Source organism: Chelmon rostratus, chromosome 16 (genome assembly GCF_017976325.1).
Source record: "Chelmon rostratus isolate fCheRos1 chromosome 16, fCheRos1.pri, whole genome shotgun sequence".
NCBI lineage: Eukaryota > Metazoa > Chordata > Actinopteri > Chaetodontiformes > Chaetodontidae > Chelmon > Chelmon rostratus.
Window position 1 is genome coordinate 8,243,157 of NC_055673.1, and position 15,306 is coordinate 8,258,462.

General features: G+C 40.6%; 2 protein-coding genes across 2 annotated transcripts; one reads left to right on the forward strand and one right to left on the reverse strand.

Moving 5' to 3' along the window:
• The first annotated feature begins 584 nt into the window (after positions 1-584).
• clic1 (chloride intracellular channel 1) lies at positions 585-7,907 on the forward strand. The gene is made up of 7 exons (XM_041955168.1): positions 585-723; positions 978-1,044; positions 2,702-2,811; positions 3,122-3,247; positions 3,637-3,743; positions 4,139-4,320; positions 4,446-7,907. Exons 2-7 carry the CDS (start codon positions 1,003-1,005, stop codon positions 4,605-4,607), a joined length of 729 nt encoding a protein of 242 aa, XP_041811102.1. The 5' UTR covers positions 585-723; positions 978-1,002; the 3' UTR covers positions 4,608-7,907.
• On the reverse strand, positions 7,559-12,894 carry LOC121619445 (prostate stem cell antigen-like). Its single transcript, XM_041955169.1, has 3 exons — positions 12,335-12,894; positions 11,196-11,315; positions 7,559-9,116 (listed from the first exon to the last, which is right to left on the reverse strand). Exons 1-3 carry the CDS (start codon positions 12,384-12,386, stop codon positions 8,905-8,907), a joined length of 384 nt encoding a protein of 127 aa, XP_041811103.1. The 5' UTR covers positions 12,387-12,894; the 3' UTR covers positions 7,559-8,904.
• Positions 12,895-15,306: the final 2,412 nt, after the last annotated feature.

Below are 15,306 nucleotides of genomic sequence, written 5' to 3' on the forward strand. Positions count from 1 at the left end.
CGAAGTTATAAGGGGGGGACAAATAATCAAGAATTTGTCATAGACAGCATGTCACAAAATTGCTGTTCCCCGACCTCAACAACTCACAACAAATGACAAATGATTAAGAATTTGACGTAGGCAGCGTTTCGGTTTATGGAGCTACTAAAGTTGCCCGCTAACTCGACAACTTACAAAATCAGCGATTTTTTGAAGGGAGTCTGGTACCTTCCCCTCCGGGTGACAAACCAGAATTGTGCTACAGTTATCTCTATCTGTGTGTGTGTGTGTGTGTGTGTGTGTGTGTGTGTGTGTGTGTGTGCGTGTCTGTGCGTCGCATCATCGATGTCCACACATGATTGACAGTTATATATGCTGCCCTTATACTGTCTGTGCGTCCATGTGTGATTATTGTGTGTGCGCGCGCCTTGAGGATGCTGCTGAGACCTCTGATATAAGGCCTGATAGCATAATTCTGAACACCTATTGAATGAAGGCGTGTTTAATACAAAATGTGTGTATAGGATCTGAGTGCTACTTCCCCCTCCTCCTCCTCTTCTTCCTCTCTTTCGAAGCCAGACCGCGCGTTATTCGCAGAGAGCTCAAGCCGTCGCGCGCCACCAGGAAATGGTGGAGCTGTGGTGATGAGCGTGTAGCTGCAGCGGACTGACAGACAGCAGAACTGGGAGGGGAAACGACCAGCAGGCAGCAACAGGCGTCAGCGACAACTTCCAGCACTCTGAGGTCGGCTCTGCGGTCCAAAATTAGCACCAAGTTAACATTTTGAGCTTTAAATGAGGCGAAATGTGCTCTGTTTAACGTCTGCGCTTCTTGTGTAGCTGCTACAGCGTGTCATTTGTCATGTAGTCGCCGGCTTTTGTAGCGGAAGATGGGCTAGGCTGCCCGAGTTCAGAACTCGGCTCGTTTTGTCGTCCTAGAAAATGTCACTTTCACGTTTTTTTTAAAAACTTGTTTCTGTCTGTTTCCGCTTTTAAAAGGGGTCTCGTGCAGTAGCGGGCGAAGATGAGCGACGCGAATCATCCCAAAGTTGAACTTTTTGTGAAGGTAAGCGATTGAATGATTGCTAAAACAAACAAAAAAAACCCCCCCATCACACCCAGAAAGTGACGCATTATGTGACAGTAATTTATTTAACAGTGGCTTTTGAGGCTTGTTATCTTATCGTTTCATCAGCATTCTCAGTGTATTGTTACTACAAGCTGATTACATATCCCACACGGCCCACACATGGGGGGTTAATGTGCCCCCTGTGTGTAAAAATTACAGTGTTGTAGTATTCATGTCAGATAGACCACCTCTGCTGACTCACCGGGCTTAGAAATGACAGGAAGACTAATCTAATTAAATGCACATTAAGATAATGGGCAGCCGACTTTAATCTATATTTAGTATGTTGGTCGGGATGGCTAATCCCATTTTCTTTGAGCCAAAAACATGCTCTAATATAACCAGTTTGGCTTCCCCTGCCTCCCCTCATGGTCTTACACAAGTTTCCATAATGATTCCTCTGTGTGAACATGTGCGCCACCCTCTGCTTTTTTCTTTTTCTTCTTCAGCGGTGAAAGATGCTGTTGTAACTTCTCTAAATCCTGGTTTCTAGTCGACCTCTTCGATAACACTTAAATTAACAATATAGAAGTACAGTTTCACATTCGCCTTGGTAACAGAAAGTAAATGGTTGCCTGGTTTACTGTAACTGCCCTCAAGTTTATGCTATTCAGGAAACCGTGCATATAGATGAAATATGGCTTCCTGCAGCTATACAAGGAACATTTTAGAGTTGTATCATCATTTCCTGAGCAGCTTATAACTCCTTTACCTGAATGCAAGAAAGAATTCTGTTGTTTCAAGGGCTGCAGATAATTGTTGGTCTGTGAAATGATCAGAAAATGCTGAAAAAAGGCCATCACCATTTTCCAGAGCCCAGGGTGGCATCTTTGAATTGGTTGTTTTGTCCAAACCAACAGTCCAAAAACCAAAGATTCTTTGTTTTTAATGCTCTAAAACAAAGAAAAGCAGCAAATCTGCACATTTGAGAGTCTGGAAGCTGAAATTTTTTTTTTAAAATGATTATTAAAATAGTCTCTAATTTTCTGTAGATTGGCTGATGTTGTTGGTTGTTGAATGAAACGTGCTAATGCAATGCCTTCAGATGTTTAGTATTGTCCAATCAACAGTCCAAATCCTTAAGATATTTAATCCTGTTACTTTTTTTATCCCAAGCTGGGAAACTGCACTGCAATTTCCCAGCTTGGGATAAATAAAGTATATCTATCTATCTATCTATCTATCTATCTATCTATCAATCAACAGTCCAAATCCTTAAGATATTTAATCCTGTTATCACATAGAGCTGAAATGATTCATCGATTGGTTGATCGACAGAAAAACATTTGTTTACTTTTTTAAAACTAGAAATACCAAACAGTACTTCGCTTCAGCTTCTCGGTTGTGAGGATTTTGTGCTTTTCTTTACTCTGTGTGATAGTAGACAGATTATATTTGTGTTTTGGACTTTTGGTCAGACAAAACAAAGACATTTAAAGATGTCATTGAGCTGTTGGAAATGATGATTTTTCTTTATTCCCTGACATTCTAGAGCCATAATAATGAACCATTTAATCACAAAAACGTTAGAAAAGTAACAGCAATACTCATGGCGCACCCCCTTCGCCACATTTTCTCTGTGTTTGTGTTCCAGGCGGGGAGCGATGGTCAGAGCATCGGCAACTGTCCCTTCTCCCAGCGTCTCTTCATGGTGCTGTGGCTGAAAGGAGTCACTTTTGATGTTACCACAGTGGATATGAAGAGGTGAGAACACTGGCCTCACACATGCACCCTGCGGGTTTCTGTTGGCACAACAGAGGAGTGTCCACCTCATCTTTTGCTCCCTTATGCACTGTGCAGTGAAGGAACAGGGCACATTTCATTCAGATATTGAGTGTTAACAGATATAAAACCACTCTGGTAATGGTCTTTGTTGCAAACATGAGTAATATCCTGTGGTTTCATGTTTTTCCCTTTTCTTCCCTTATCCTTCCACCTCTCTCCTGCTGTTAAACCCTCCGTCTCTTTTTCTGAATTTCTGTCTCCATCTGTCTTTATGTCCGTCCACCTTTAGGAAGCCAGACATCTTGAAGGACCTGGCTCCGGGTGCCCAGCCTCCCTTCCTGTTGTACGGCAGCGAGGTGAAAACCGACACCAACAAGATCGAGGAGTTCCTGGAGGAAAATCTCTGCCCTCCAAAGTAATCGCCAGTGTTTTTCAAGACCCGAAAGGATCAGTCGATCAACAGAGAAATGATTAGAAACAGTTTTGATTAAAATAGCAACTATTTCTTAGCTTCAGCTTCTCAATTGTGCTGCTTTGTTGTCTTATGTGATAGTAAATGGAATATCTGTGCATGTTATTCTGTTGTTATGTTATTTCAGCTGCATTTTTCACTATTTTCTGACATTTTCTAGACCAAACAATTAACTGAGAAAATAATCTGAGGATTGATCGACAATGAAAATAATAGTTAGTTGTTTTTTTGCAGTTTTTGGGTCATCCTTCTTGGTCTAAGCTCTTTACAGTTCACAACGTTCATGTGAATTGTTGCTTGTGATGTGAATCATCATTGAGCTCTCTGTTTAGGTATCCCCGTCTGGCTGCTCGTAACCCAGAGTCCAACACAGCCGGCATGGATGTTTTCTCCAAATTCTCTGCTTATGTCAAGAACTCAAACCCTCAGGCCAATGAGAGTAAGTAGATTTAATATTTAAAAATTAGAAGTAGTGTCAGTACTTTATAATAGAATTAAACTGCTCGCTACTTTAGTTTTGGCTGTATTTACTGTAGTAGCACCGTCTGTGTTTCTGTGATGCACAGAAAACCAGCAGGGAGCGTCCTTGTTAACAACATTATGCTCTGTGCTCTCTGTGTCTGGGTGATCTCGTCGGAAATGTCACTGTTGTTGTTGGGTGAAAACTGTGTGTTAATTTAATCCACTCACTCTTTAAAAAGGAATTCATTTAGTTTCAGCCATTTAAACAGTAAAAAATGACTTGCATTAGTCTGAAATCAATGTAGCAAACCATCATTTCAGCTTCGAGCGTGCTCTGTATTTGAATATTTCTGTGCATGCACATGTGCTCAGATCTAGAGAAAGGTCTGCTGAAGGCTCTGAAGAAGCTGGATGACTACCTCAGCTCCCCCCTTCCTGACGAGATCGACGAGAATAGCGCTGATGAGGTCACTCCCTCCTCCCGCCCCTTCCTGGACGGCCAAGAGCTCACTCTGGCTGACTGCAACTTGCTGCCTAAGCTCCACATCGTGAAGGTAATCTTCTGTTTCAAGCTGTGCAGCATGGGAGGCCCGGGATGAATAGATTATAAGATTGAGCCCATGTTTTGTCCAGCGTGGTGTGTTGATTGCATCTCTAAAACTCTTTTTTTTCTCTCCAGGTGGTGTGTTTAAAATACCGGAGCTTCAGCATCCCAGAGTCTCTGACTAACCTCTGGAGGTACCTGAAGGCTGCTTACGCCAGGGAAGAGTTCGCCTCCACCTGCCCAGTCGACGAGGAGATCCACATCGCCTACTCCTCTGTAGCTAAAGCTCTCAAGTAGGAGGACAGCAGGACACACAAGTCATGAATACACCAGCAGATCAACATGCAAAAGCACAAAAACAACACGCGTTTACTCACCTGCATGCACACCAAGTGTTAACTCTGCAAGCAGCGCGTTCAACTTGTAAAGTAGTTTCTTGCAGCTTTAAATGTCAACATCACCTTTTATAATGTTGGATCATTCTGATGAGTCAACATGGCTTGTTTACTGTCATTAATTTGGTCTTAGGTTTGCTTTAGAGGGGTGTGTTCATGCAGTTTTCCTCCTAAAAGGGATGCTGTTAGTTGGCCATATGGATCAGTCTACATCAGTAAGAAAACAAGGACATACATAAGATGATGTAAACACGTTGTGGATAAATTTCCTTTTTCCTGGATATTCAGCTCTCCTGGAAATTAATGAACTTCTGGTTATTTGTTGACCGTGTTGCTTGCAGGCTCTCTCTCTCACACACACACACTCACACACACACAAACTCAAACTAAAACTACAGCCTTGCTTGTGTACAGTTTCCCCATCAGTAGATACACACTGTAAAGATGGAAATGTTCCCTTCTTGACAGCATTTGCTACAGTATATTTTGGATTTTTGGGGCGGGGTAAATTCAACAGACACAAAGCTGCCTATCAGATCAGACTTGCACCAGTACCTTCCAAGCCTCACACAAGCTGATTCACCTCTCATTTTCAGTCTTGTTATTAAGGAAATGGGTGGTTTTATGGTGACAAACATGCACACCAGCGTCAGCTCACCTGCCAACGTGTCTTTTGTGGTTTTTCTGCAATCACAGATGCTTCACATTGACTTTATTATTTAACTACTGAGGAAACAAGGCATTTAACAAAGAAGGCTTACAAGCCAACTTCTATTTTAAATGTCTTATTCTTCATAGTGCACCTCAGAGAGGAAGTGGGGGCTTTTCCTCAGCCTGCAGACCAGGTCTTGCTTTAGTGAGGCAGAGCAGCAAACAGTTACATAGACAGGAAGCTATTTCAATAGACGAGGGCTTCCCCTTTCTCTGCTCCCACAGCAGGCGTGAAGGATTAGTCAAGATTACTGAGCTTGTTTGTGATCTGCTGTCAGGGCCCCTTGCCAACAGTTTATGTTGCCTGTCATGTATGAAGGATCTTTTTTAATGTCATATGAAAGGGTGAGATCAGGTTGTGGTTGCATTGAAGTTGCTGTAAATGAAGAAGCATAGGCTGTTGTGAACCGCTTAAGTGCTACACTGAACACACTTGTCCTCACTCCACTGGTAGCTCGAAGCAGAAGGCCTGTTCTGTTGCATGCGTGAAAAAAACAGCAGGAAGTTAAATATAGACATGCACAGTGTTTGAAATGAAAATAGCGTCTGCAGCTTTAGTTTGTAGGCCATTATTAATTAAAGAATAAGCCTGGAAATATTCTGTATTATTGTCAACTAAAAGCAAAACTAACAGTAACACTGGGTGATGTAACGTTAGCAAACGTCACTCAAACAGGAGTCAGTTTACGGCAGAGGGATGGTGTGTTTGGGATTGATTCAAAATGAATGATTCAAAAATTTGAGATCAATTTCACTTAACTTTGGTGGTCCCTTAACTTTTTATCCAACACCATCATCAGGTCAAACTTTTAAGTCACATTCCCCAAAAAACTTTGTGTTTGATGCTAATTAATGTTAGCATGCTAACACACTAAACCTGCTAAACATCAGCATGTTAGCATGGTCAATTTGAGCATGTTAGCATCCTGACGTTAGAATTCAAGTCGAGGTGTCATGCGATTTGTTGACAATTAGAAACGTTTTTGATACACTGCAAAAACTCAGCTTTCAAAAACAAAAAAATCTGTAAAATGGGAAAATATTTAAGAATGATCTATTTTAAAAACAAGTCAAACCATCTTCTCTCAGAAAATCATTATCTTCACAGTAGTGCAGCAAGACTAAAAAGCAAGTACATTTGTCTGGGTATAAAGAAAATCAGACTTCTATTGATCACACAGCTTAAAGTTTCAAACATTAAGTTACTCAAAATCAGTAATAAAATCTCGGTAAGAATTTGTATATCTTATTAATATAATTAAGCACAAAAAAGCTTGAAACAAGTGAAATTCTCTACCATAAAAAACTGCCTGTAGCTTATCTGACAAAAAAAACGTATATTGCCTTGATTTAAGATATCTCATCTTACTCAGTTTTCAATTTTTGCAGCACAGCACTTGACTTATTCTTAATTAAAAATCTTGTATACTTAGTGATTGCTGGCTGTGGCTTGACTGACGCTGGAACCAATAATCACACGCCTTGTCCACCTGTAGTACCAGCTTGTGTAGAGCATTTTATTATTTTCACAGCGCCGTGCAAATTAACATTTACAGAGGCTTTGCAATTAAAGATTGCGTTTATGCAGCAGTTAGCGATGCGCACGTTTGTGGTGAGCTCAAGGTAACCTCACTATGTGTCATGTCTGTCAGACCAGGATGAAAAAAAGAAACCTAAGTGCAATTTAACATGATTATAAAGACAAACTTTGATTATATTAGACATCCAGTGTGAGCACAGCTGGTTATTTTTCTACATGATTTTAATCACACGTGTTAAATCCGTGCTTGATGAACTGCTAGGTGGCTAATGCAAGCGTTGATGAAGGAGATGATAATGTATATTTTACTTGACTGAATTGTTGTGGGCCAACATTTTAAGGGATCGTGTCTGAGTAATTTCGGGGCTGAAATAATTTCAGTGCTGATGTGTTTTAGTATTTCTTCTCTCCAAGTGTGGAAGAGTTTTTCACTTCTTACTGTAGGGCTTAATACAACTTCAGGGACCATTTAATTTGATATATTCATTCAGATGTTGCTTTAATTAGTGTATTTTTCACTTCACTGTCTTTAACTCTTTTTTTTTTATCTTCACATACATGTATTTTCTTTGTTATGACACCCATCTTGTGCTTTTCCTACCTGTTTGCATTTCCCTACACATATTTTAGCCTTTTTTTGTCTTTTTTTTTCATGCTTTTTGCCATGTAGTCCAAAGCAGTTGCACTTAAAAGTCCACCGGATCAAAACAATGGTGTGGACACTAAAACAGTAGATTTAAATCAACAATGAAGACAATCAAACTAATAGCACAGCTGAAATGTATTTTGTACTTTGAAACTCTTACAAAGACACATGTATTAATATCCTAATAAAGAAACATTTGATATTAAATCAGTGACAGATGTGTTTTTACTTTGTCAAGGGTAACAACATGGTCAAGAAGTCAAGAACGTTTCAAGTCTGCAAAAGCTGTAGACTCGAAGCTCAGCAATGAATATAAGTATGTTGTCAAGTACTGTAATAAAAAGATAATACGTGTACATAAACATAGCAAATGCACATAAAGTAGAGCTTAAATAAGAGGCATAATGCTGAGAAGGCTTCTCCTCAGTTCAGTTAAGTTTTATTAACGTCATTATCGGGTCATCATTTAAGACATTTGGAGATGCGCGATATGGCCAAACTAAGGTTACGAACCAGCATTATGCTGGCAGCATATATTTGGAGTTTCAAAGCAGTTGACAAAACAATCACAAACTCAATCACAAAAACATTTAGTATCTGTATCTGTATCTGCTTTCATCCATTTAACATGCAAATGTAGATGCTCAAACTTGCACTTTTTCTGAGTATTAAAGCAACATGTCGTCCATCGTCTGTGTGAAAGTTCATTCTTGATCGTGGAGCTGACAAAACAATCTCATCACGGTCTCTTTAGCAGCTGCTCTGGAGCTTTCTATTATTGAGGTAAGTCATGAACTATGAACTAACTTAATAATAAACAGGCAGACTTATAATAAACCTGTAATGTTAAAAAAAAGTGATTATCTGGTTCCACATTAACTGATTCTTATGTCCTGATGAACCTCATGTGGTATGATTGAAAGCTCCAGAACAGCCTCAAAATAGACCTTGAGTTGAGATATATTTTGGCATCAATAATTTGTTGTTGTTAAGCTGTCACATATTTTTTTTTTATTACTTTTAAATTATTAGCCTTCTGACATTTTTAGGAAGATTCTGCTATGTTTGAGAAACAGATGATAGAATAAGATAATCTGGGCTTCACAAACCACCTCAGTGCCTCACTCATATCACCCCTGTTCATTCTTTATTAAAAATAGGATTTTTCAAACCGTGTTGGCTCACACGAGCATGCTCATGATCCTGTGAGTGGACGTCTTTTCCAGGTCACCTAACAGCTTTGATATTCGGTGTTGAGCTTGACCCGGCCCAGACCTCCGACACCATCGTCGCCTCTGATGCTCAGGCCAGCAGGAGAGAGAGAGCAGGCAGCAGACAGAGGGCGACGCCTCCCCAGCTGAGGGCAGCGACGGACACGGCCCCGTTACAGAGGTCTGTATCGCAGCAGACGTTGGTGTAGTTGAAGTAGAGGCCCGAGGCGTATTTCTGTCCACTCACACCGCACTGGGAGGGGACGGCACAGCTCTTCTCGTACATCGTCACTTGCAGTGAGCCTGAAAGAGCAGATAAATGAGAAGAGGTCGTTGCACGCTGGTCAAACAAAGCTATGGAGGCAAAGAGAGGCCATAATAAGAAGCTGAATACCTGCTGTATTGGCCTGAATAGGTGGCAATTTCTTTTCTGGAAATTGTGTGGTTGTGTTTGAGGACCACACGTTTATGTGTTCCAAACAGCAGATATGCTTTGTGAATGGACAGTGTTGCATTGTGGGTTGTCAGGAGCCTTGATGTTGGTAGTCTTTTGCAGGCAGTCAGCCCTAAAGCCGTTTATTTAGCCTCTTTAAAGCTACGGGAGTTTCTGTTGTTGTGAGGGAAATAAATTCCTGACAAGTGGAAGCAGCTCCCGACATTTTTACCATTTTTATCTGTCAAACAGCCAAGAATCACAGAGAGCCACAAGATGTCACAATGATGAACTAACCCTAAGACAAAAACAAAACAAAATGTCAATAAACGTCCTGTATTCAGGCCAGTGCTTTAATTGGGAAAATTAACCACTACTGGATAATCTTTAAATTAAATTAAATTTAAAAACTGCATTAAACAGGATTATAATATTTGACTTTACGAACTTGAATTACTGGATTTATGTGCTCTGAGTTCTCTCGTTATCAAGAGGACAGTTTTATGTTTTGGAATTTCAAAAACTTTACACAGCTTTATGTGACCTGCTAGAAATTTTAAAAAAAGCAGTGTGAGAAGCAGATGGATGGCTTTCAAAGTGCTATAAATATATATACATTTCAAATTCAGGAGTGATTAAATTTCAAATAAGGTTTTACAGTAGTTGATTTTCACATCAAACCTTTAGGACCTTTTTTTTTTTTTTTGCTTCCATACAAAACCCATTAATTTAGCTCCATTTAGCAAAGTTTAGTGTAGCATTAATGACTCCTGCAGCTTAGCTCCTCTCACCTGATTGTACAACAGTTAATATATCTGAACTCATAAACATGGCGTCAAAACGTTCTGGTTGCTTTTTGTCTAAGTTATTTACCAAATTATACATCCTAAAGGTGGAGGGATCTCTGGGTTGTCACATCATTGGGGGGGCAGCCGTGGCCTAGAGGTTGGAGAAGCGGCTTGTGACCGGAGGGTCGCCAGTTCGCCCGGACTGGCAGAGAAACTTGGGTGTGGTGGAGTATTCACTCCCCCCCTCCATTAGCCGGCTGATGTGCCCTTGAGCAAGGCACTTAACATATATGCTCCCCGGGCGCCTGATGCGGCAGCCCACTGCTCCTGTGTGGTTCACTGCATGTTGCATGTGCATGTGTGTGTTTCAGTAAATCAGCGATGGGTGAAATGCAGAGACTAATTTCCCAGTTTGGGATTACTAGAGTGAATAAAATTTAAAAAATAAATTAAAAATTGTGTAGCACCAGTGTTACCACTTTTCTTTACTAATCCACCCACTTTGCCTGAGCATTTAGGGGTTAAGGTGCATGTAAAAAAGGGGCTTTAGCCTCTGATGGGACACAGTGAGCTTTTCGCCCCACCCACGGAGCTATTTTTAGAGATAATTTGATGGCATCACAGGCATTAGTGATCTGACAACCGGCCTGATGAGAAATGGTGCTGACATCTCATCTACCGACTCGTGCTTTTGTCTCATTTTGCTTTTATACTCGTGGAGTCCAGGATTGTGATGAGAGAAGGCCCTGAAACCCAGCCACAATTCTTATTTTAGTGTCCAGAACAGCAACACACACAGGATGATTTTTTTATTGTAATTGAACTCTAACAGTTATTTTTACATTTGCTCCTGATTTGAGAGTTTTCTGGGTTTTTGTCAGCGAAGATATCCAGATAACCTCTCAGAGCAAACCAGGTACTCTGGATTTAGAAGCAGATTGTTTTTGGACTGTGCTGGTTGAACAGACCAGAAATTCTAACTACAAAAACACTGAACACTTCTACAGTATTCTGTATGAGGCTTTGTCTGCCAATTTGTGGCCATCATGCCCTAGATTCTCAGAAAATAATCTCATCTGCAGACACAGAAATAAACTGTCTCTCTCTCTGTCTCTCTCTCTCTCACACACACACACACACACACACAGATCTGGATCTCACCCCGCTTTCCTATCGCAGTACTAGACAGGCAGCGCTGTCCAGCTGGGCACTCCTGAGGGAACTTAAAGCAGTCCAGAGGAGAGATGGCAGGAAATACACAGGTGTAACAGCGCAAACAGGCTGAGGGAAAGAGTGGGAAACAAAGATATTAAGAAACTTGTAGAAAATTACTGCATACATATTATATTTGTTTTGTTATTTATTTGCTGAGTCTCTGTTACAGTCTAGTAAACAGCCTGCTGAACAGCCATAGAGGGGCATTGTGACCTTTAATGGCAGAGGAGGCTCAGACAGTCGAGTCGTACACAGATCTTCGGTTGTCTCAGTTTGTTGAGATGTCTTGTTTTGGTACTTTTCTGACTGGATTTTGGCGTTTAGAGCTGAGGACAGGATAGCGACCCATCCTCCTTGTGACCTTGTTTTCTTGGATATATCTGCCTACTGGAAGTGTGTTTGTCAAGCATATCCAGCCAGTGTTACATCGAGTTTTGCTTCCTAATACCAGCACTTTCATAAACACAGTAAAATAAGACAACAGAGACTAACCAGAGTTTTCCTTATTCAGCAGAAACTTACTCTGAGCCAAATCGAATCGGTATTTTTCTGACCAGCACTGACACATAATGATGTATTGACTGCTAATCAATTCTGCACACACACATTTTTAATAGCAATTCTTTAAATTTGGTTGTAAAAGAACTGCGATGAATTGAGCGGGACACTTTTCATTAATCACATTTAAATATAAACTTGTCATGGCTCTCTGGGGACAAACTGGGGACAACAATTTATCGTTGATAAGCTAATAATTTCCGATCTATCACCTGGCTGATTTCTCAGTCTGGCTATAAATGACTGTGAGACGTTCTGCTAACACGAAAAAAGCTGTTTATTCACCAAACCTGACATGGCACAAAAAACTTTTTCCAGAAGATTTTAACCAAATAACCCTTTTGTGCGAAAGGCAAGTTTTATTAAGTCTTAGCACGTTTGAACATTGCTGTTTTACCTCAACCAGAGCAGAAATAATTAAATGATAGAAATGTATTGATAAATAAAACACCATTTGAATGTCCTCCTGTAATTATTTCACTTGTGAGGTTAACTGAGAACCTTTTTCATGTGCGTGTGCTACGTACCTGCCAAAGGTAGACAACACAGGAGTACAATCAGCAGCTGTGAACGAGACATGATGCTCCTAGTAACAAATCCTCAAATTGTTTTCGGTTAGCTATTCAAACCCGTCCAAAAACCCCCTGTCGGACGTTACAGCTCGGTCATCAAACTAACTGCTGCTGCTGATCGGAGCCGATCCAACTCATTCCTAAATTTAATTTGTCTTCGTCCTTGAAGTCAAAGTCCACACCCTCAGTCTCTTGCCTTTTCTTCAGCTTTACTTTCACTGTTTTGGATTAAGCCGATCAAAATCGAGTTTCCTCGAGCGTTTCACGGATATTGGCCTACTGTAGTTTGTATTGTGAGCACGCTGGGGTCGCCTCTGAGCTCTTCTCTTTATGCCACTCTCGCTCTTGTCTTCTGTCTTCTGTCACAGGTCTGATTTGAAGATACCCACGTTACCCTGGCAGTCAGTGTTTCCTCCCTGAAACCTCTAACTTCATTTGGAGAGGTAATTGCGCGCAGCTGACGCGGTTAAAGACGGCCTGTAAATGAGATTTATTAAGTTACACTTCCCAGCATCTTTACGCTGTGACAGCGAGGGCACATTTCAGAGGAAGTGTGAGACAAAGTAAAGAGAGAAGTGAAATGTTTATGTGTGATAGTGCTGATAAGATGACCTCTGACCTCACCTGTAAATATACATGTAAAAAGACTGCATTATAGTTAGATTTCTTACATTTTTCTGTAATATTGGTGTGTAGAAGTATTTTTTTACAACCTTGAACTGGTCTATAATATTAGACAATATTAAACAGACTTTCAATTAACCAAAATGACCCTGGACTCCAGAGTTTAATTGGTGCTGGGGACACTTCTACTCATGACATCTGTATTTCTACAACTGTTATACTGTCCTTTATTTAAGTGCAACTAAGACATTATGTGTTTATGCCCTGTGCGTATGTGTGAGACAGCAGCAGAAAGGCGCTAAGAAGTCAGAAAAGGCAGACAGCGATAAAGTCAGCACAGTGGAGAAGGACTCAGCATCTTAGGTGGAGAAAGAAACAGAGAGAAAGTCAGCATGACAGAGACAGAGAGTCAGTGAGCACGGAGAGCGAGCCGGTTTAACTGAATTATCCTTTAGTGCGTAATAAGAGACGTGAGGGCAGCACGCAGGACGGTCTGCTGACAGCAGTCTTGTGATGGTGTGAGCCAACTGGCCTCAGACTGAATAAGCTGTTTACAAGTTGATTAATTACACAGGCAAAAGCCTGAAAACCAACAAAATACCAGCAGTTTTACAAAGCATTTCCTTGAGTTTTTTAATCAGGATGATGTTTGCAGAAATGATCGCAAATGTCTATAAGCATTTATGACTTGTCGTGTGATTTGAAGTGTGTCCGTGTTTGTTGACAAAGCAATAGATTTTTGAATAGAGTTTGGTGTGAAATAGAGAAGTATCAGAACTAGAACCTCTCTGTAAATTTACAGTGAGTGCATTAAAGTTGTTTGGACATTACATCTTTTCTGTTTTGCGCATCTGTCTGTTTATTCTTTTTTAAATTCACTTTTTCTTCCTGTAAAATGAAACCTTAAACCAGTTCACTACTGTTACGTAGAAGCATTTCATCTCCATATTTCAGCTTTGCATGAGCTAAAAAAATACTGACTGCTTGCATGTTGTAAAATGAAAGATTTATATCACAATGAATGAAAAGATTTAAACTAACAGTGAAATTAAAACACTATTTATGGATCAATTTTCTGCCTCCATTCCACATTCGGTCTATTTTTGAGGAAAAAACTGCAAAACTGACTCCGACTTGGGTGACTCCATATCATTCAGACTAACTTCAAGGCACACTGTTTTCAGATAATGCCTCTATGAACTCATTTGTGCTGGCTGTAATAGAATAGGTGGATGCTGGAGCTTTGCAGAATGTTAAAGGTAGGGGAGTGGAGACGCAGACAGAGCCAGTGTGGTAAACATGCTGATGCTATATCTGACAGGGATGTTTTGTTTGCTGGCTGCAGGATCTCAGTGGACAGATGGTGTTCTTTAATCCTGTCTGTGCCCTCTACCTCCCATCCTCCATCCCTCCACATTTCCCTCTACTATTACATCAACCTCACATTTCCTGCCTGTTTTTCTTCCTCTGCGCACAGAAATACACGCAGACATTTTACATTTCGTCTTTGCCGCTGAGTTGCCTCAGCTTCTGGGACTCTCTGTTGCTCATGAACTGATGGCTGCAGTAACTCAGTCCTTTAAGTAGTCACACTTGCACTCAAGTGCACATGTTTGTATACTCAATCACAGACATCTGTTAATGTTGCATATATTTATGCTCATGTCACTGCTGTGTAAACCTCTAGATAGCAGTTGCCAAATGTCAGCAAAAACGGTTCATAGCAAAATATGGTAAAAAAAAAAAAAAAAGGGTCCTATTTCTTTAGCGTCTGACAGGGCTGATTGATCTATTTATACAACAATCTCAACTGTGTCCAGCATCATTTGACCCACATTTCAGGAAAAGATGGATTATTTTTTTTGTTGTCATCTCTCACAGTCAGACAGACAGACAGACAGACAACAACGATGGCTCAGTAACACAGCATATAGGCCTTAATCTGGGATGACTTTGAACAGGAGGAGAAAGATGGCAATGATCTTGACACTGTACAGATAGCCTGCTGAAATAAATCAACAGTGCACCCGATGAAGTTAATGCGGCCATTTATGTAGAAAAGTGTGGGAGAGGTGAGAAGAATATTGACTTATTTGATTCACAGTCCAGGTTTATGTTGATGTTAATGGCAGATATAAGCTGAGGCGGGGCTGCTGATACAGTGTCTGACCGTTCATAAACAATTCATCAGGATTAAGGGGAGAATATTAAATAGGACTCCTTAATCCTAGTAAACCTCATAGAAAGACTCAAATCCATCATTAATTCAGTGTCTCAGTACAAGGAGAGGTGTCAGGGTAGGC

Bases quoted from the DNA above. Each gene is read 5' to 3' on its own strand.
- clic1 (XM_041955168.1), top strand. From the start codon at position 1,003: ATGAGCGACGCGAATCATCCCAAAGTTGAACTTTTTGTGAAG. The intron at 2,812-3,121 runs GTGAGAACACTG...GTCCACCTTTAG, and splicing joins ACCACAGTGGATATGAAGAG to GAAGCCAGACATCTTGAAGG. The intron at 4,321-4,445 runs GTAATCTTCTGT...TTTTCTCTCCAG, and splicing joins CTAAGCTCCACATCGTGAAG to GTGGTGTGTTTAAAATACCG.
- LOC121619445 (XM_041955169.1), bottom strand. From the start codon at position 12,386: ATGTCTCGTTCACAGCTGCTGATTGTACTCCTGTGTTGTCTACCTTTG. The intron at 11,316-12,334 runs GTACGTAGCACA...TCTTTCCCTCAG, and splicing joins GTGTTGTCTACCTTTGGCAG to CCTGTTTGCGCTGTTACACC. The intron at 9,117-11,195 runs GTGAGATCCAGA...CTGCTCTTTCAG, and splicing joins TACTGCGATAGGAAAGCGGG to GCTCACTGCAAGTGACGATG.